Here is a 20,557-nt window from a genome sequence, read left to right as displayed (position 1 = left end):
GGGAAAATGACTTAGTGGTTAAGAGCCATTGCTGCTTTATCAGGGGACAAGAGTGTGGACCCCAGAATCCACAGCGGGCCCCCGACAACCCCTGTAACTCTAGTTCTAAGGGATCACTCTCTTCTGACCGCCCGGGCAGACAAACACACATCTATACCCAGAAAATAAATTAGAATAAGATAAGCAACAGAACCAAAAATAACTTCTCTGAATTGCCCCCCAGGAATTAGTTTTCTCTTACAGAGGAAAAATATGAAGGTTGCTTATTTTTGTTGAATTGATTCATCAAGAGCCAACAGAAAGTATTCTGTCCCTCCTCCATCAAGAGTCAGGGGTGCCAAAGCACTTCTTGGCAGTGTGGTTGGCATTCTATTCTGGGAAGATAAGTCGGACTTCCATGATGGCCAGCGGGGAATGCTCTGTCCTCGGGGAATATGTGGACTTTCTGATTGCTACTTCCCCTGACTTATGGGCTCTTCTGACTGAGAGTCACATAAAAGCCTTCAGTGGAAGACTCCATCTGATGAACACTAATTAGCGTTATGTGCACACGGAGACTGAGTGCAGATGTCATATCCTTTTAACAGGAGAGCAGACGATGGCTTAAGTTCTAGTAGTTTGTTTTTTATAAGTTACGCGTTACTGTAACAAGTTACATTAGAAAGTCAGGGTTTATTTTGCCTCAGGGTTAGAGGATACAGTCTGTCTTGGTCAGGAAGATGGAGGCAGGAGCCTGGTCACATTGTGTCCATAGCCAGGAGCAGAGAGATGGATATAGGTGCTGCTCAGATCAATCACTCTTTTAATCCAGGACCCCAGCCTGTTGCAAGGGTGCCACCATGTTTGGGGTAGATCTTCCCATCTGAACAAACCTAATTCAGAAACACCCTCACAGGCATGCTTAGAGGTTTGTCTTCTAGGTCACGCCAGATTCTGTCAAGCTGGCAATCAGTGTAAAACCGCCACACCAAGTCTCTTTCCCTCTGCGTTATCCTGCTTCCCGGCTCACTTCCTGTTTGTGTCCTCAGCTGTTTGACCACATTGCCGAGTGCCTGGCCAACTTCATGGACAAGCTACAAATCAAAGCGAAGAAGCTTCCCCTGGGTTTTACCTTCTCGTTCCCTTGCCACCAGACGAAACTAGATGAGGTACGGCAGGCTGAGATGCTTGTGGTGGCATCGGGCTTGGGGTTGTGAGGGCAGGGGAGGACTCCTGAGCCCTCTGCAGCTGTGGTCCCAGTGGCGCTGAGGTGTTTTGCATATGAGCTCTCAGTATTGAGACTTTGGTCCTTCTGGGAACCTGTGAGTAATATGTGTCGGTGCAGAGGATGGTGATGCCATATGAAAGACGGGGTGTTCTGTTACCCTCCTCTACACCCCAGGATATACTTTGTGGTATCCGTATCCTGTCCAAGTTAGCAGTAATGAGAATTTAAGATCTCTTTGGATCTAAAGGGCCATGAGAAGAAAGACCTGTGGATGAAACAAAGACACCTGGGAGGCTGGGGATGCACTCACCTGGTAGAATCCTTGCTTTGCACACACAGTGCCTTGGGTGCCATCGCCAGAACGGCGTGAACTGGCCACAGCAGCACATGCCATAATCCCAGCCCTCAGCAGGGTCAGAAATGTGAGGGCTGTGTGTCCTGTTTGACCCCTCCTTCCGCTGATCAGAGACAGGAATCACGACAAACTCGTGTATGCACGCTCCTCTCCCGGTGTTTTTTGGGAGCCGAGCCTCCTTCCCGGACTAGTCAGGAGACAGTGTACAGATTTAGCCATGGCTTTAGCCGAGGTGCAGAGGGCTCTGCTGAGCGCTGTTGTCACTGTTTCAGTTGTGGGAAATCATTCTTTGGTCTTCTTCTAGAGTTTCTTGGTCTCGTGGACCAAGGGGTTCAAGTCGAGCGGCGTGGAAGGCAGGGACGTGGTGAATCTGATCCGGCAGGCTATCCAGCGCAGAGGGGTGAGTAGCCGGTGGGAGCTCTCGGGCTGCCGGCTCTGTCAGCTCCACTCTGAATCTTTCCATCTGCCCTTGGACTCAGCACGAGATGGTTTTGTAGGACTCAAGGATAAGTGTTGAGCATTCCTGCCATGCTTCCCAGGGACTTTTGGATGTGATCAGATGCCTTTGGGGTTTTGAAATTTGCTTGATGAACAGTAACTCTGGCCTTGGTGCAAGAAACACCCTTCAATCCTTAGCCTGAAGGAGAAATGTTGGCATGATTGACAAGAGGGAGGAATGGAGCTGAGAGGTGACAGGCTAGGTCTATTGGTTGTGTAGGAGGGAGAAGACAAGATGGCCCCAAACCTTGCTGCTGTCTGGAAAGTTGCCCTTACTGAAGACAGATGGGGAGATCTCTACCTCTAACCATCTTTGGCTACGGTTTGAGTTGATAACACACCTGCATGGAGCATCTTGCTTTCTCCGTTTTCCTGCCTGTCTCTCCCTCGTGATGATGAAGTTCCTTTGATCCTCTGCAGGACTTTGACATTGACATTGTGGCCGTAGTGAATGACACAGTTGGGACCATGATGACCTGTGGCTATGATGATCAGAACTGTGAGATTGGTCTCATTGTGGGTGAGTGAGCCCCTGGTGTGAAGGTGGTGCCAATCAGCGGGTGGCAATGGGCACCGAGAGTGAGCAAGACATTCTTAGCCCTGGCGTTTTCTCCTACTTTGTAAAGATAATGGTGCAGCTACTTTGGGCCAAGCCAGGACCTGTGCAGTTAAGCAGTGTAGTGTACTAGCTGCCTGGCCTGTTCCAGGAGGCTGCAGTGAGGAATCTCAGCCCCTAGGCAGACAAACAGCGATGAGGAGGGAGGTGGGTGGGAGCTGAGAGTGTGTGGAGGCAGTGGAGGAACAGTTCCTTCCCTTGACCAGGTACTGGCAGTAATGCCTGCTACATGGAGGAGATGCGTCACATTGACATGGTAGAGGGTGACGAGGGACGGATGTGCATCAACATGGAGTGGGGGGCCTTCGGGGACGATGGTACGCTCAATGACATCCGCACCGAGTTTGACCGAGAAATCGACATGGGCTCACTGAACCCTGGGAAGCAGCTGTAAGTGGGGCCTTCCTGTGGGTGGGTATGGGTAGGGTGTGGGGCTGAGGTGGGGACTGCCACAGGGAAGGGTTGTTGTTTCCTTGCTTTTGCGTTGTCCCCAAAGGGTTGTGGTGGCACACACCAGTTGTGGGGATGCTTAAGATCATAAGTCACGAAATAAAAACACACTGCTGCCCTTCAGGATGGTCACTTTTTTGTCTTGGGTTCTTTCCGAGACCGAATCTTGATGAGCAAGAGTCCTACCTCAGCCCCCACTGTGCTGGGCTCAGAGGTGTGCTGAGCAGAAAGGTCATTTTGGAAGGTCACATTCCAAGTACTTGCTTTTTTTTTTTTTGGTTTTTCGAGACAGGGTTTCTCTGCGGCTTTGGAGCCTGTCCTGGAACTAGCTCTGTAGACCAGGCTGGTCTCGAACTCACAGAGATCCGCCTGCCTCTGCCTCCCGAGTGCTGGGATTAAAGGCGTGCGCCACCAACGCCCGGCCAAGTACTTGCTTTTGCCTGTAGATGGTGAGCCCTTAGAAAAGACACAGTGACTATGACATGAAGTCCTTTAAAGGCACTGTCTGTGGCCTTCGGCCCATCACTGCTGGGGAACAAGACTGCAGCACCTGCTTTATTTGATGAGGAGAACTGAACCCAGGCAAATACTCCCAACCGAGCTACATCCCTGACTTCAATTTGGTTTTGTTTGAGACGTGGTCTCTTACTGTTTTAGTCCTTGGCTGTCTATGTGGACCCAAACTGGCTACAAATTCACAAACCCACCCACTTGCCTCTGCTTCTTAAGGGATTAAGGGTGTGTGCTGCCTGGTGTTGGTTCTTTTTCTTCTTCTTCTTTTTTATTTATTTATTTTTATTTTTTATTGTTGCTTGCTCAGAGTGCCAGGTCTTTCAGCCTTCATTTGTACTAGGCCTCTGGTTCAGCTGTGTCCTGGGGAAATCGGAGGCTCAGCATTTAGATCCTGAGTCCTTTATGCTCCAGTTTGAGCTTTGTTACTTTTGACTTTTTTTTAAAAGTCTGTATAAGATGTGTTAATTTTGTTTTACATGTGAGTGTTTTGCCTGCGTGTGTGTATTGTACCACATTCATACTTGGTGATTGTAGGAGATCAGAAGAGGGCATTGGATCCCCTGGAACTGGAGTTACCACCATGTGGGTGCTGGGAATCGAATCTGGGTCCTCTGCAGAGCAAGCAGCCAGTGTTCTTAACTGCTGAGCCATTTCTTCAGGCCTGCTTTTGACTCTTACACAACCTTATTTTGCTGTTGAATTTGCTAAACTTCTGTTGAAGATCTTGAGACAGGGTTGGCTGTGGCAAGGGCTAAAAGGGTTGCAAAACCGTTTTGAGCAATGTACCATATCTGTGGTCTTCTTGATGCTGCGTTTTAGAAAAACTGTTAGTTCTGACCTCTATCTGGAAAGGAAGCCCAGAAAGCCCAGCTCTATGAACTGGAGCAGAGGTGGCTAGCCTTTAATTCACACACAGGCTTCTCTTCATGATGAAATGGCAGTCTGTGCACTTGGACGCTTAGGAATTTCTGGATGTGTCTGTTGTGGCTGCTGAGAGGTTTATTCGCTGAAAAGCCACTAACTCGGTGCCTGCTTACATTCTTGGCGCACACCCTCGTCACTGTGAGGAGCTGTGTCTTCAGAAGTGCCCACAGATAAAGTGACTGTCAGCTGGGGTGGCCCTAAGCCATGCTGGACAATGTCATGTTGTGAAGAGCGTTGATGGAGGGGTGGTACCCTATCGGTTGACAGTGTGATGTAGACATTTGAACTTTATAGTGCTGAATTGAGGCCAGGCTGCTCCTCAGGCTGGGGCCCATGTTGGAGCTTTGGGTTTTTCATTTTTGAGACAGTCTCATGCAGCCCAAGCTGGCTTTGAACTCACTATCTGGGATGATTTTTTTTTCTTTTTAAGATTGATTTTTATTTCATGTGCAGGAGTGATTTTTTTTTTTTTTTGCATTTATTAACCGCACTGTGTGCCTGCCCACGTGCCTATGCTGAGGAAGCCAGAAGAGAGAGTGCTGGAGCCTCTGAAACTAGAATTACATGCAGTTATGAGTGCTGGGAATCTAACTTAGATTTTCACCAATAGAATTGTTTCTCTATCCCTAATTTTTTCCTTTTTGAGACAGGGTGTCACTGTGTAGCCTAGGCTAGCCCGAAACTTTGATGCTTTTGCCTCAGTCTCCCAAATGCTTCGTCGTTTGGTGTCTGAAGCCAATCTGCCAACTCTCCTTTTGCTTTATCCTGCTTTAGCAAGTCACATCTTGCTGCTTGAGAACCTGGCTTTCAACTTCTGCTAAATATCACTCTGTGTCACGCCCCTGCTGGGGTATGGCCCCTCCTAGTTAGTACACATTCTGCTTCCTTTCTGAGACGCCGTCGGGCTTTCTTTACCAAAAAGATAATCCTCAAGGCTTGGTTTCTTCTGTCACGTGATCCTAGGATCCTAGACTAAAAACAATCACTAAAGAAAACAGTGACACCTAGTGGTGGGAAGTTAAATTACTGGACTCGATTCTGGAGCTGATTTCTCCTGTTGTCACGCCTTCCTTTGTCTCTTGTACCCCAAAAAGCTCTCAGGGTTCACCCCCAGATTCTTGAGCTCTCTATTTGCCCTGGAGCTTTGCCCCAGCCTCTGCCCTGGCTATTATCATCCATTTTCTTGAGAGTCCACAAACTTTGGAAGGCAGTGTCTGTAGATGAGCGGGAAGATCTGTACCTAGATCTAATTAGAGCTACTTCAGTTTTCTGTTGGGGCTCTATATAAGGCTAGTTTTAAAAAAATATTGTTACTATTTTTTTTCTTGAGACAGCATCTCACCAGGCTGGGTTGAAACTTGGTGCAACTACAGTGACCTCAAACCATAGCAGTCCTGTCTCAGCCCCTCGGTGTGAACAGTGCGAGCCACCATGACTGGCTCTAAGGTTTTGTTTTAAAAGGAGCATTTTCCTGCTTGGTGTAGTGCAGTGCACCTGTAATCTTAGTACGATGGACGTTGCCTGGGTTCGAGGCCAGCCTGGAGACCCTGTCTCAGAAAGGCAAAACAGTAGCAGCAGAAACTGTACCACCAGCAAAGGCATTTTTTGTTGTTGTTTGTTTTGTTGTGGGGTAGAGTAATAGTAATACTTTTGTTGTTGCTCTGTTTTGGATTTTTGAGATGGGGTCTCCTGTAGCCTGGTGTGGCCTTGATCTTCTGACCCTCCTATCGCCATCTCCCAAGTGCTGCCTTTACTGGTATGACCACCATGCCTAGCTCTGAGTTGGACTTTAAATAATCACTCTCTGGGAAACTTAAGTTACCCCAGATTCTGTTCCAGAATATTCCATAATCCCTATGTTTCTTTGGGATATTTAATGAACCCACTCACTTTTATGGATGATTGGCTGGTGCTGTGTCTTATGTCTCCTTACAGAACCACTGTGTTCTGTAAGTCTAAATGAATCCTCAATCGCCGACATCTAAAGCCCGCTGAAGTCTCATGTCTGCCGGCCTCGGGAGGAGGCATGGCGTCCGTCTGTTTCTGGACCGTCACTGGTCTGTCTCTGGAGGAGGCATGGCGTCCGTCCATTAATGGACCGTCACTGGTCTGTCTCTGCAGGTTTGAGAAGATGATCAGCGGGATGTACATGGGGGAACTGGTCAGACTCATCCTGGTCAAGATGGCTAAGGAAGAGCTGTTGTTCCAGGGGAAGCTCAGCCCGGAACTCCTTACCACTGGCTCCTTCGAGACCAAAGATGTATCAGATATTGAGGAGTAAGCTGCTGGGCCCTCTGCCTCTCTGCTCACCCAGTCTCTATGATTTGGGTGGGAACTGGGGTGGAGGGGGAATGGACCGGGTTGGCTTTGAGCTCTGTGTGTGTGTGTGTAAATGTGTGTGCCATAGGTCCAGACTTTGTATGTTCTACAGGCTGCCTAGCTTTAAGAGAGATTTTTCTCACTGGCCTAGATTTACCAAGTAGACTAGGCTGATTGGCCAGGGAGCCCCCAAGGTCTCCCCCATCTCCCCCTCCTCGGTGCTGCGATCAGACACACATCATATCATCTGACTTTTACATGAGTTGTGGGGATTCAACTCGGGTCCTCATATTTACAAACAAGCATTTTACCCTCTGAGTGTCCCCAGGCAGGCCTTTAAGGTCTGAAGTTGGATCACAGGGGGTCCATACAGGTGTCTTTGGGTGGCCCTACAACTTCATTTCCTCGTCTCTGCTCCTGCTAATTTGAGAATGACAGTACCAGGGTGACTCAGGATGCTAGGAACAGTTGGTCTCCAAGAGTCTGGCCTTGGGATGCTGCTTTGGGCGTGATGTTGGAGGAAAGATTTTGTGCTGACCCCAGTTTTACAACAGGAAAAAAAGTGGTCTTTGGATGCTGCTCTGTTTTCGTTTCTGCTGCGATGACACATTCTGACCAAAGGCCACTGGGAGAGGAAAGGGTTGGTTTGGCTTATACTTCCGGGTCACAGTCAGCACAGAGGGAAGTCAGTTGGAACTTGAAATAGAAGCACTGCTGCCTCAGCTGGCTTCCTTTTTCAGTCCAGCACCATCTGCCTAAGAACGGACCACCCACAGTGGGCTGAGAGGGCTCAGCAATTGACAATCAAGACAGTCCCCTACAGACATGTCCACAGGCCAACCGATCCAGGCAGTTCCTCCACTGAGGCTTGTCCTCAGATGACTGTTTCAAGCTGACCATTGAGGCTAACCAGGGCAGATTCCCATAGATACACGTACCCACTCATAGCTTGGCAGAGATGGGAGTAAGGACATCCTGGTTTTTCTTTATCATTTATAACAATACCACAAGATTTAACTCTGCTATGCTTGAGATTTCGATGTGACTGAAGGGACGTGATGGAGAGAGAAAGTTTTTGTGCCAAAGCAGGGCAGCGAAATAGTTCAATGGACTTTGCTAAGAAGGACCCTTGGAGTAATTCTGCCCACTCTTTGTAAGCCCAAAGCAGGACAAAGACCTGTGTTACAGAGGCACGCGCCCACTTGAGTCTCCTTGACCCTAGCTGCAGGTACAGTCTGACTAGTGCTGTTCTAGAGAGCAACAGACGGGCCGCAGACTGAACTCCTGCACTCAGAGGTGGCTGGCAGCTGGCCCGCCATTCATCTGCTTCGAGGGGAGTAGAGCAGGAACCTGCCACTCGCTCACGGAGCATGTGCAGCAGCCAAAACAGGGTCTTGTCTTTATAAGGCACACGTAGAGGAGCTACTAGTTTTTTCCTGTGTGTATGTAGGGGGAGCGGGGCTCTGAGAGAGGAGCCTTGGAATTGCTGTGTTGGGCTCTACTCCCTACTGCTGAAGGAGTCTACCCTCCCTTGAAGGGGGAGTTTGCTGAAGCTGGGGGCTCCCCGGCCAGCCCACAGCCCCTCCCACTGGTCACAGCGAGTTAAGACACCCTATCTCACACCCTATTATCTGTTTCCTAGTGATAAGGATGGACTACGGAAGGCCTACCAGATCCTGGTGCGTCTGGGTCTGACTCCGTTGCAGGAGGACTGCGTGGCCACACAACGAATCTGCCAGATTGTGTCCACGCGCTCGGCCAGCCTGTGCGCAGCCACCCTGGCTGCGGTACTGTGGCGCATCAAAGAGAACAAGGGCGAGGAGCGACTTCGCTCCACCATCGGTGTCGATGGCTCTGTCTACAAGAAACACCCCCAGTGAGTGAGCGGTCTGGGCGTGGGAGCAATGGAGCCCGCTGAAGACTCCAGGAGTCAGTGCTTTGTTCCCCAGTGGACACTGTCGGTCTGGGTGGGGTTGACTTCTGAAGGCAGCTGGTGATTTGCCCTCTGTCCAGAGCTCCTGGCTGCTGAGTCCTTGTCTTGTCTTGTCTTGTCTCCTCCACTCTCTGGTTTTTGCTGTTTTGAGATAGGCTGTCATGTAGCTTTAGACTGGCCTCAATATGTGGCCATGGACGAGCTTAAATTTCTGATCCTCTTTTCTCTACCTCCCAAGTTCTCAGATTACAGGCTTGTGCCACCTTTATGTAGTGTCGGGTTGAGTGCTCCGTGCATTGTAGGCAAGCACGTTGCCAGCTAGACATCACCCCCAGCTGCCTCCACCTTTTGGTTTTGTTTTTTCAAGACAAGGTTTCTGTGTAGCTTTGGGGCCTGTCCTGGAACTCACTCTATCTATAGACCAGGCTGGCCTTGACCTCACTGAGATCCTCCTGAATCCAACTGTTCCTGTAGGGTATTCCCTGGGCATTGGATAAAATGAGATGAACCAGGAGCAGGCAGCAACAGAAACACTTGACTCTAGTAGATTGCCCTAACAGAGGATGGCTCCATCTGCTAAGCAGAGGAGCTGTGACGTGTTCCATGAGAAAGATCATGTCTCCTGTGACTGCATACAGGGGGCAGTAGCTTTAGAAGAACCAGCTAGGGCAGTCACGATTGCATACCAGCTCTTATACAGTAAGATGGAAGAATGGAGAGAGGAGACATGGACACTGGGCCACTGGCTCGGGGCAGAGGCGGAAGCTACTCTGCAACCGTTTGTACCCCTGTAACCATGGACACCTGTCTCTTACTCTGTGTGCCGCTGCAGTTTTGCCAAGCGTCTTCACAAGGCAGTGAGGAGGCTGGTGCCCGACTGTGATGTTCGCTTCCTCCGGTCTGAGGATGGCAGCGGCAAAGGGGCGGCTATGGTGACAGCGGTGGCTTACCGGCTGGCTGACCAACACCGTGCCCGCCAGAAGACCCTGGAGGCTCTGAAGCTGAGCCGCGAGCAGCTGCTGGAGATCAAAAGGAGGATGAAGGTGGAAATGGAGCAAGGTCTGAGCAAGGCCACACATGCGGTAGCCCCTGTGAAGATGCTGCCTACTTACGTGTGCGCCACCCCGGATGGTACAGGTACACAGCACGGGTGCCCTCAGCTCGCCTGGTGGGGTTTGTTCTGCTGCCGACATTTGTCATGGACCTTTTAAAAAAGATTTATGTTAAGTTTCGTGCCTGTCAGTACGCATAAGCTGGTTGAATCCACGAGAGGGTGTCCAGTCCTGGAGGTGGGGTTGCAGGCAGCTGTGATGTGGGTGCTAGGGAATGAACTCGTGACCTGCAAGAAAAATATCTGCTGAAATTATCTCTCGGGCCCCATTTGTTTTGCTTTTTGGCGTGGGTCTCATGTAGCTTGATGTGACCTGAATACTTGTTCTAGGATTATTGGTGTAGCCAACACTTGGACCAATTTTGTTAAAAATCTGCTGTTTGGCAGAGAACTGAAGCTGAGAGAAGTTAAGAACCTTGCTCAGGGTCATACAATCAGACAGCGTCAGCAACATTCAGACCTAGGGATCTGGGGTCAAGAGTCAGCTCTCAAACACTGTGTTAGTTGGGGTCTATTTGTATTTCCTACCTGGCCCTCACAAAACTTTCTGATCCATGGTGGTGTTTCATAGTTGGCATAGGCTCCAGGGGAAGAAAGTAAGGTTTGGTCGCTGGTCACCTCCTAGTGATGTGGCCTTGTCCCATTCAGTCATATCTCCAAGACCATCTATATGGGGGAAAAAATGGGTTGGGTTGCCTCGGGGTCGTATGGCCCAAGATTGACTTTAAACTCACAGTGTAGCTGAGGCTGGCCTTGAATGCCTGATCCTCCTGCCTCCACGTCCCCAATGCTGGGATTGCAGGCTTGCCACACTGCCTGACCTCAGTTTCCTTTGAAAGAGTCCCTCGGCTGTTCCTTCTCTCTTCCAGAATCGTACCCTCTGTAGCATTTGTCTTGGCTCAGATGTTACATCTGACAATTTTAAGAATACTGTATTGGCATACCTGATGTTCTAAAGAGCTGACTTCTGGGGTCAGGTAGGACCATTCAGATCTGGTCCTGAGGCTCTTCCTTCCTTAACTGCTAGGTGGCGCTCACGCTCCGTCTTTCCTAACAAAGGGCAGGTGTGTAAACTCTCACTCTCTGTCAACCACAACTCATTACCACCCTGGGTTGATTTTCCAGAGAAAGGAGACTTTCTGGCCTTGGATCTTGGAGGAACAAATTTCCGGGTCCTGCTGGTGCGCGTGCGGAACGGGAAGCGGAAGGGCGTGGAGATGCATAACAAGATCTACTCCATCCCTCAAGATGTCATGCATGGCACTGGGGAAGAGGTGAGGCTTGGGATGGGAGAGAAAAGGAGGTGACATGCCAGGGAGGAGGGGAGGTCATGAGCTTCTGGGAGGATCCAGTGGCCTTCCCAACTTCAAAGACACCCCCCCCCCCCACCCCGCGCCTTTCCCCCCTGGCTTGGGGAGGGCTCAAGGGTTCAGGGCTCTGGCAGAGTGTCTCCTCAGGTGATGCCTGAGCTTGCAATTCTCCTGGGTCGAATGTTTGGGGGCATCCCCCTCTGGCCCGGGTCCTTCCCTCAGTGCCCGTTCTTCCTGCAGCTCTTTGACCACATCGTCCAGTGCATCGCGGACTTCCTTGAGTACATGGGCATGAAAGGCGTGTCTCTGCCTCTGGGCTTCACCTTCTCCTTCCCGTGCCAACAGAACAGCCTGGACCAGGTAGCGCTGCCTTCCGGGAGGGCTGTCATGTGGGCTTTAATTTACAGCAGGGAGAGTTGCTCTTTGAAGAGGGAAAGAGGGTATGAGTGACCTTGGTTGGGGACCTTAGTGGGAACTCGTATTTTAAAATTTAATTTATTTGTGTATATGTTGGGGTGCCCCCTGTATGTTCAGGCAGGGGTATCTACCTTGTTTTTGAGACAAGGTCTCTCTAATGAAAGCCTGGAGCTTACTAATTTTGCAAGGCTGTCTAGACACCAAGCCCTAGAGATTCTGCAGTGTCCACCTTCCCAGGTTTTTACGTGAGTACTGGATATCAAACTCAGGTCCTCGTGCACCCAGGTAGACACTACCTTTTCATGCCAACGCGTGTGCAATCTTTGTGCATTTATCGGGGAACCTGACACTGTTGACTGTTCCTGTCAGGATTGTAACATCTTAGATACTTGCTGAATTTTCCTGTCTGTTTCTGTGAGGCCTGTGTATTAAGTCTAGAACTAAATAAAGAGTACACAAAGCAAGAGCCAGCTGTGGCCATTGGCTCTGATGACATCACCTTTTGGATGAGGCTTCAGTAGACATTAAAGAGACATGGAGACCCAGAGGTCTCTGGCCACATGTATTCACCACTGACTTTGGGCAAGTCTCCCTGGCTGTTGAAGCCCAGTGTTGTCTTATTGTAATGATCATGTGAAATGAGGCACAAAACTCACCGGTAGATGAGAGATGGGTAGAGGAGACAAACACGCCTTTGTCTGTGTGGGGGTGAAGCCAGGCCTTCACGGGGCTGTTTGGTTCTGAATCTCTTGGGATCTGATCACAGGATGACACATCCAGGTTTATTAAGAATACGCAAGTGATGGGCGCGTCCATGAGCGAGGCTTGGAGACACCATGCATGTGGGTGGCCGTGGTTCCAGCCTTTCGGGAAAGGGATTTGAGGGTGCTGGTTTGTGCTGGCGGCTACAGTATCAAGAGCAATAGGGAACAAACCTTTCTCCCACGTGCAAAGTCAATGGGTATCTGTTCAGATGGCCCACACACAATGAAGGGCACATTAAAGGGGCTCTAAGGGGCTGGGAGATGGCTCAGATGGTACAGTACTTGCCTTGTAAAAAAGAGGATCTGAGTTCAGATCTCCAGCACCCATATTAAAGCTGGGTACAATAATGTGCCTGTCACTCCAGCCATGGGGAAGCAGAGCCAGGCAGATCCGGGCACTTGACCAGCCAATCTAACTGAATTTGTGAGTTCTAGGTTTAATGACAAGTCCCTGAATACAATAAAGTGGACAGCAAAGGGGGAAGATATCAGGTATCGGCCCCCGGCCTCCACACGCCTGCCACCTGCACAGCTTTGTACACACAGGCATGAACAGAAGCACTCATCCTCCCTGCCCGACCACGTTCTTTCTCTGTCTGAGTCTGTACAGACTCTGGGGAGCCTGGTGGCTTCTGTCCCTATGCTGTTCCCCAGCTCACTGTTCACTAAGTCTGGAAACTAAGACATACGCACAAGCGGTGGTGAGAATTAAATGATACAACCAAGTCAGTACCTTACATACAAGCGCAAGATCATTTGTGGGTAATCTGTTTGCAAAGTGGGGCTCCAGGAACGACCAGTGTCCCCTTTCTGATGTCCCCCTTTGTGTGCCTGTGAGTTATTTATTTGTTTGTTTGTTTTCTTCCAGAGCATCCTCCTCAAGTGGACAAAAGGCTTCAAGGCATCTGGCTGTGAGGGCGAGGATGTGGTCACGCTGCTGAAGGAAGCAATTCACCGGCGAGAGGTGGGAGCCATGGTACAAGTCCCGATGCATTGGTACCCCCGTAGGAGACATAGTGCAGATCCTGATGTGTTGGTCCCCCAGTACCCAAGGTGGTTGCTGTATTCAGAGTCAGGGCAATATCACATGCTATTACTTTGTTGGAGGGAAATTAGCTTCATTACTCAGCAGTGGTTGATTAACTACTGGGCATGGGGACTCAGGGCTGACCACAACAGTCTACTCTATAAACAGAAGCCCGTGATCCAGTGGCAGGTGCTGCTGGACGGCTTTGAGGAAAAGTGAGGTTGAATGGGGAGAGCAGACAGGAGCGAGCAGAGAAGTGGCTGTGTGTGCGTGTGTGCGTCTCTCTGTCTGTCTGTCTGTCTGTCTGTCTATCTTAAAGTGCCTAAGCAGAGGATATTGGAATTTGTGGACTAGACAGACATCTGCTTCTGCCATCAGGAGTTTGACCTGGATGTAGTTGCTGTCGTGAATGACACAGTTGGGACCATGATGACCTGTGGTTATGAAGACCCTCACTGTGAAGTTGGCCTTATCGTTGGTAAGGACACCAACTCTCCTTCCCGAATGGGGATGCAGGGCCTCGGGTGGATGGTGCTGAGGGAGGACCGGTGCCCTCTGATTGACAGGCACTGGAAGCAATGCCTGCTACATGGAAGAGATGCGCAATGTGGAGCTGGTGGACGGAGAGGAGGGACGGATGTGTGTCAACATGGAGTGGGGGGCCTTTGGGGACAACGGCTGCCTGGATGACTTCCGCACAGAGTTTGATGTTGCTGTGGATGAGCTCTCTCTCAACCCCGGCAAGCAGAGGTAAGCACTCACCTGTGTTGGGGGCGTACATCCTGAATGAGACCTCGGTTGGCTGGGCTCTCTCCACCACGGCATTTCCCCACCAGACACTTATTCTCTTGAGGACCTTAATGGGTTTCTCCTTCAAAGAGCTTCTTAAACACACCAATCAGGTCAGGGAGAGTGCACTGGAGGCTAGGTCTGAGACTGAGGAAAGCCCGTGGGAACTGGCAGCTCATGGCTCCCAGGGTGAAGAAGTGGTGTTGGCGTGGCTTTGACAGGAAGGAAGCCTTTCTCTGGCTACTCAGCATCTAGTGCCTCTATTGTCAGAATGGACGAGCATCCCCAGTGTTACAGAGTCTCATGCAGTGTGGAGGCTTAGAGCTTGAGCTGAGGCCTAATGTCTGCCACCCTTCCCACTAGGAAGATGCCATCTACAGGGTCACCACACTGAATTAGTCAAAGATCTTGGCCCTTTAGACAACACTTTGCAAATGATTAGTCTAAATTAGAGGGCCCAGACTAAAACACCTCTGCAAGCCAGGCAAGCACCATCCATGAAGGAAGCAGGCTACACAATGAGGTAGGGCAGCAATAGTATCGTCACTGGCCCTTGGGCTTTAGCTTGTTAAAAAGGCATTGTGCTTAGTCATAGTCATGGCTGGCTCCAAAAGTGTGTGTTGACGCCAGTTATTTGAGGTCCAAGGGAAAGCAAGTAAGTTGTCCAATGGAATTAGGGATGAAGACTCAGCCATCTTCCCCCGATCCTGAAAGTGGTATTGGGTTTGTGAGTGTGTCTCTTCCTAAGGAGCTGTCAACAGTCAGGTGGTGAGTTTTGGTGAATGTTTGCAAAGATTCCTGGATGTTGCTCACACGACGCAGGAGCTGTTCTTTTCCCACAAGAGGAGTGTGCCAGCTCCCTTCTTTCTTTTTTGCCTGGACACATTTGCCCCCTCTGACTTCTGTGGGCACTGTCACACTGCAGATTCGAGAAGATGATCAGCGGCATGTACTTGGGCGAGATCGTGCGCAACATCCTCATCGATTTCACTAAGAGAGGGTTGCTCTTCCGCGGCCGCATCTCAGAGCGCCTCAAGACGAGGGGCATCTTTGAGACCAAGTTCCTGTCTCAGATCGAGAGGTAAGGATGGGGACTCACAGGTTTCCCCAGCTCTTGTGAGGTCAGGATGTGGCTCACATTGGTCTGCTTACAGTGAGTGACCCCTTCTTGACTGACAATTCCCCAAAGAGCCATGCTGGACATGGAAAAAGGCCGTGGAAAGTGGTATTGCTGAGTTTAAACTGAATATCAGGGCTAGTCTGCTTGGAGGATGTGAGTTCCCTTTGTCTTTAGTGTAGTTTGGTTTTGGTCTTCTTGAGGTAGATCTTACTATGTAACCACGGTGGCCATTGCACTTGGTGGCAATCCTCCTGCTTCAGCCTCCTGAAAGCTGGGATTGCAGGCCAGCACACCTGTGAGCATCAGTTTTGTGGTAGCCATGTTCTGCCTTGGGTGTCAGATAGAACGAGGGCCGTTTGTTCATAGCTCTGTCACCTGTGGGAAGAATGAGCGGATGAACACTGCTCAAGAGCCAGATAATGCTGCCCCCACCCCACCTCACTCCCCAGAACCTGCCTGGGCACACCTGACCATCCATTGTCTCCCTCGCACGCAGTGACTGCCTGGCCCTGCTGCAGGTCCGCGCCATCCTGCGCCACCTAGGGCTGGAGAGCACCTGCGATGACAGCATCATCGTGAAGGAGGTGTGCACCGTGGTCGCCCGGCGTGCGGCTCAGCTTTGCGGCGCAGGCATGGCTGCTGTGGTGGACAAGATAAGAGAAAACCGAGGGCTGGACAGCCTCAAAGTGACAGTGGGTGTAGACGGGACTCTCTACAAGCTCCATCCTCAGTGAGTGCCTGCCCCTGGAGGCCTTCCCTCTCCTCCCTTCCTGGTGCACTTCTGTCCTTGACTTCTCTCAGCCACTCCAAAGAGCGTTTAGTGCTTAGTTTGGAGATTAATGGTCATGGCCCCTTTGCTGGCTTGGGAGTCTGTTGCGAGGAGGCTGCTTGTTCGTCCCGTCCACCCAGCTAGCTTAGCCCCAAAATAACCACACAAAAACTGTATTAATTAAAACACTGCTTGGTCCATTAGCTCTAGCTTCTTATTGGCTAACTCCTACATCTTTATTTAACCCATTTCTATTAATCTGTGTATCTCCATGTGGCAGTGGTTTAATGGCTAAGTTTCAGCAGCATGTCTTACTCTGGTGGTCGATCCATGGCATCTCTCTGACTCTGCTTTCTTCCTTCCAGAATTTAGTTCTGTCTTCTCCACCTACCTAAATTCTGCCCTATCAGGCCAATACAGTTTTTTTATTCATTAACCAATATAAGCATCACACAGAAGGGACTCCCATATCAAAAGTCTTTGTGCGGTTGTGGTTTGATCATTTTCAAGGCTGGACAGCAGCTTTTTGGTTTTCTGAGGCAGAGACTTGTGTGAGCCGCATTGGCCTTGACCAGATTATGCAGCTGAGGCTGGCCTTGAATTCCTAACCCTCTGACTTCCACCTCACAAGGTGGGATGGCAGGTGTGCATCAGCACACCTGACTGCGGCAGGGGGCGGGGGGGGGGGATCATGTTTTCCAGTGATCACATCACTGCTGTTCTCTGTTGTTTAATTGTTATGACATTTTAGCTGTTGTGAACAGTGCTGCTGGGAATACTCTGGTTGCCTCTCTCTACAATAACAGCAAGATTTTCCCTGTGATCCAGGGATTATCACACAGTACCACTTGGGGCTTGTGTTACTAAAGGTTTTGGAGGCGCATAGCCATGCCCGTGTCTGTGTGCTGACAGTGGCTTTATTCATGCTTAGATGACACATAACCCACAACACTGAGGCATGTATGTGCATGTGTCTATATAGGGGTACATACACAGGGTTAGGTGCCGGAGACGGATTGATTCCCTGGAACTGGAGCTATAGGCATTGGTGAGCAGCCTGACATGCTACCAATTACATTTGTCTCTTGAAAGAACAGTAGGTGAATAGATGCTCTAACCACAGAGCCATCCCTCTAACCCATAATTGACCCTGTAATTATTTGCATATGGGTAAAGGTGGGGAGTGTGGGGAAATTGTGTACTTGGGTACCGTGCCCACAGAGGCCAGATGGCGCTGGAGTTGGTGTCACGTGGGTGCTGGGAACTGAATCTTGTCCTGCAAGAGTTGTGTGCCCTGCTGTGCTGAGCCAGCCGTTCCAGCTGTTTTAAAGCTGGTCTCTTGTATTCCAGACCCGCCTCTAACTTTCTATGGAGCCAAGGGTAACCTTGAGCTTTTGACTCTCTTGCCTCTGCTTCCTGTTTGCTGGGATTACAGACAAGTGCTACCACACTCAGTTGATGCTGGGGATAAAACCCAAGGACCTCACTTGTATCGCTAGGCAAGCATCATCAACTGAGCTCCATCCCAGGACCAGCTGATTTATTTTGAAAAGAAGTTCACCAGCCTCTCAAGACATTTGTGCCAAACTTGAGCCTTCCGCTCTCTTGACTGGCCACTCTGTTGTAAGACTAGGGCGTGGCCCTCAAGACTGCCTTTTCTGGCACCCGGTACCCAATCAGTGTTTGTTGTCGTGCTTCTCACCTTCATTCCTGTTTCCAGCATCCTTGGAGGACACGAACCAGTCACATCCCTTCTTTCTCTCTTTTTAGCTTTGCCAAAGTCATGCATGAGACCGTGAGAGATCTGGCTCCGAAATGTGATGTGTCTTTCCTGGAGTCCGAGGATGGCAGTGGGAAGGGAGCGGCTCTTATCACTGCGGTGGCCTGCCGCATCCGGGAAGCCGGACAGAGGTAGAGTCAGAGACCAGACGGGACTTCTGCTGCGCGGCCGCTTCCTGCTTTAAGTTAGGAGGATGGATGGACCCCTTGTCATTTCATGCCCAGAGAGGACCCTGTGAGACTGAGACTTTGTCTCTGTATGTTCACTGTAGAGTTTGACACCCGATCCTTGGCCTTCCTGAGAATCAGAAGTATGGAATTGTTCACAGTTGCTCCTGTTACCTCCTGAGATCATTTCTCTCCCTGTTCTACTTCCGGTACAATCCTTTGGGATGGAGATAGTCTTAAAGACATGGCTGCCTCATCTTGGATGTGAATGTGACATTTGTAGGTGGACAGCATCTCACCAAAAGGATGTTTGCTTCTTTTGTCAGAGGCAGACTTTGGGAGGGAGGCGAAGTAGAGGGACATCCCCCCATGATGGCCTTATGGCTGACCCTCTTCAACTCATCCATAAGCATTTCCCTGCTGGTTCTAACATTTGCTGTCCTGGAATAGAGAATCCAAACCAAAGCCAAGATTTGACACCTCCTCCAAGTGTTTGTGGCTTTACCTCACATGGCTGAATGCATCATCCACGAAAAACAGACCTTGGTTGGGGGTGACTTTTGGTAGCTTTTTAAAGTTTTTTTCCCCCCCTGCAGAAGTGGAAACACTGTTTTATTTTGTTTGTTTCTTAATTTATGTTTGAAATTTATTTAGTTTGTGAAACAGGTCCTCTCCTTCATTGTGTAATGGTTAATTGTAAGTAATGTATTTATATGTTCCTTTGTTCTGTACATAGCTGGCCAGGGTCTTGTGACTTGGCCTCATTAGTAAATCCGTGTAGTTCAGAATATGAGCTGGAGACACTGACTGGCTCCTAGAAACAACTCACTCACCCGCGGGCAGAGGAGAGATGTGGTGGGCAGACGGCAGAGTACCAGCCTTTTCCTGCAGTCTGGGGAGCGTGTTCAGGGCAGGGATGGAGACTGAGGCTGGCCCCCGGACAGAGAAAACTGCAGCAGCTGGCTGCTCTGTCTGCTCTCCTGAGTGATATCGCCTAGGATGTTAGCTAAAGGAAACCGAAGGACTTGTTCAAATACTCGCTGCTTAGCAATCTCCATCTGTAGGTCAGTCAGTGTTTTAAAGCGGTTTAGCAAGCTAAAGGAAGCCACCAAAAAGAAAAAAATGTCCTTAAAGTTCTATCTGATTGTCATAACAAACCAAATGAAGCAACGAAACAACCAAAAAACCTCAGGGATGCTGTGGGGTGTTTGTACCTTTGCCCTCTGCTGTCCGTCTGCCTCCCCAGACTGAGCTGCACTGAGGGGCTGACTCGCTTTTTTATACATGCTATTTATTTCAGACTGTTGGAGGAGGAGGTCTCGAAAGCCCTGTCCTCTGCTCTGACTCCAAAAGTTCTTCTGCTCTAAAAATACTAGATTGACCACCACCGTTAAACCCGGCTATGACCTACTAAAGAGGGGACAGCCTTGTCGTGCTAATGAGCAGGGTGCAGGGGTCAAAACAGAGAGACCGAGAGAAACTCACCGCTGGTACACCCACGTTGTGAGCATTTCTCAGTCGTGCAGAGCAGAGCCTGGTCCTCCTGAGACTGTACCAGGCTGGCACTGCCAGTGGGGTGTGGCACCCTCGCTCCCCTGACCTCATCCAGACCATTGAAAGCCAAAGCCACCTATAGATGTGGGAACCACTAGAGGGTAGCCACGGAATGCAGACGGATCTTGACGACATTTTTGAATCTTAAATTTTACACTGTCAGATCAGGCCCCATCTCTGAGAGAGGACACTTTGTAGGTGGAGACGGGCGTGTGGCTAGCTTTTGAGGAAGTGTTGGCTTTCACTCCAGAGCAGGAGGCAGTGTGCTGTGTTCTTGGCACTAGGCTGGCTGCTCCCAGCCCTGGGCTGACAGCCCTCCGCTAATGCTGCTTTGTGTGATGTTCAGTAACTTTTGGCTCATCTCAAATCCCTGGGCACTCAGTCTAGTGAATGTGTTGTCACCATGTACAGTAGAGAACTAGTCGAATTAACCATGTGATGTTAACTATTATTAATAAATTTTAACTTTTTTTTTTCCAAAATATTTAGTGTGTGATTGGATCTTAAAAATGAGCACTTTAGAGTGCCGTCGTCTTTGGGGCAAGTTAGCACTGCCCGTCACTGATGGGATCAGTAAATACATTTGGAGTACGATGTTATCTTTCAGTATTCATGGAGATGGGTTCTGGAATACTAAAGCCTGTAGGAGGTCGGACACCTTGTTACCTTTCTATTGCTGTGATAAACACTATGAACGAACGGGCAGCAGGAATCCGATGCTAAAAGCAGAAGCTGAAGCTCAAGTGGGAGGCAGAAAGGAAGGACTAGAAATGGTGTCAATCCTTAACGTCTCGACCTGCCCTCAGTGACACTTCCTCCAACAAGGCCACAGCTCCTAAACCACGCCAAACAGCGCCACTAAATAGGGAACCAGTATTGAAATGCCTGGGATTATGGGGCACATCTCATCCAAACCATCACAAATCACTATATA

The 20,557-nt window shown here is 49.8% G+C and overlaps 1 protein-coding gene across 1 annotated transcript in view; it reads left to right on the top strand.

The window, feature by feature from the left end:
• Hk2 (hexokinase 2) overlaps positions 1-20,101 on the top strand; it is a 52,489-nt gene extending 32,388 nt beyond the window's left edge. Inside the window, exons 4-19 of the mRNA XM_041634692.1 lie at positions 1,029-1,148; positions 1,867-1,962; positions 2,481-2,580; positions 2,883-3,066; positions 6,685-6,840; positions 8,525-8,758; positions 9,648-9,952; positions 11,052-11,200; positions 11,477-11,596; positions 13,286-13,381; positions 13,823-13,922; positions 14,011-14,194; positions 15,159-15,314; positions 15,850-16,083; positions 17,893-18,033; positions 18,174-20,101. Of these exons, the coding sequence (XP_041490626.1) occupies positions 1,029-1,148; positions 1,867-1,962; positions 2,481-2,580; positions 2,883-3,066; positions 6,685-6,840; positions 8,525-8,758; positions 9,648-9,952; positions 11,052-11,200; positions 11,477-11,596; positions 13,286-13,381; positions 13,823-13,922; positions 14,011-14,194; positions 15,159-15,314; positions 15,850-16,083; positions 17,893-18,033; positions 18,174-18,180 (2,382 nt within the window). The 3' untranslated portion in view covers positions 18,181-20,101. The remainder of the gene's footprint in view (positions 1-1,028; positions 1,149-1,866; positions 1,963-2,480; positions 2,581-2,882; positions 3,067-6,684; positions 6,841-8,524; positions 8,759-9,647; positions 9,953-11,051; positions 11,201-11,476; positions 11,597-13,285; positions 13,382-13,822; positions 13,923-14,010; positions 14,195-15,158; positions 15,315-15,849; positions 16,084-17,892; positions 18,034-18,173) is intronic.
• Positions 20,102-20,557: the final 456 nt, after the last annotated feature.

This window comes from Microtus oregoni, unplaced genomic scaffold (assembly GCF_018167655.1).
Source record: "Microtus oregoni isolate MIOR12 unplaced genomic scaffold, Mior012 000002F_ref0000024, whole genome shotgun sequence".
NCBI lineage: Eukaryota > Metazoa > Chordata > Mammalia > Rodentia > Cricetidae > Microtus > Microtus oregoni.
Note: the sequence above shows the minus strand (reverse complement) of the source record. Positions and strands in the feature narration are given on the sequence as shown.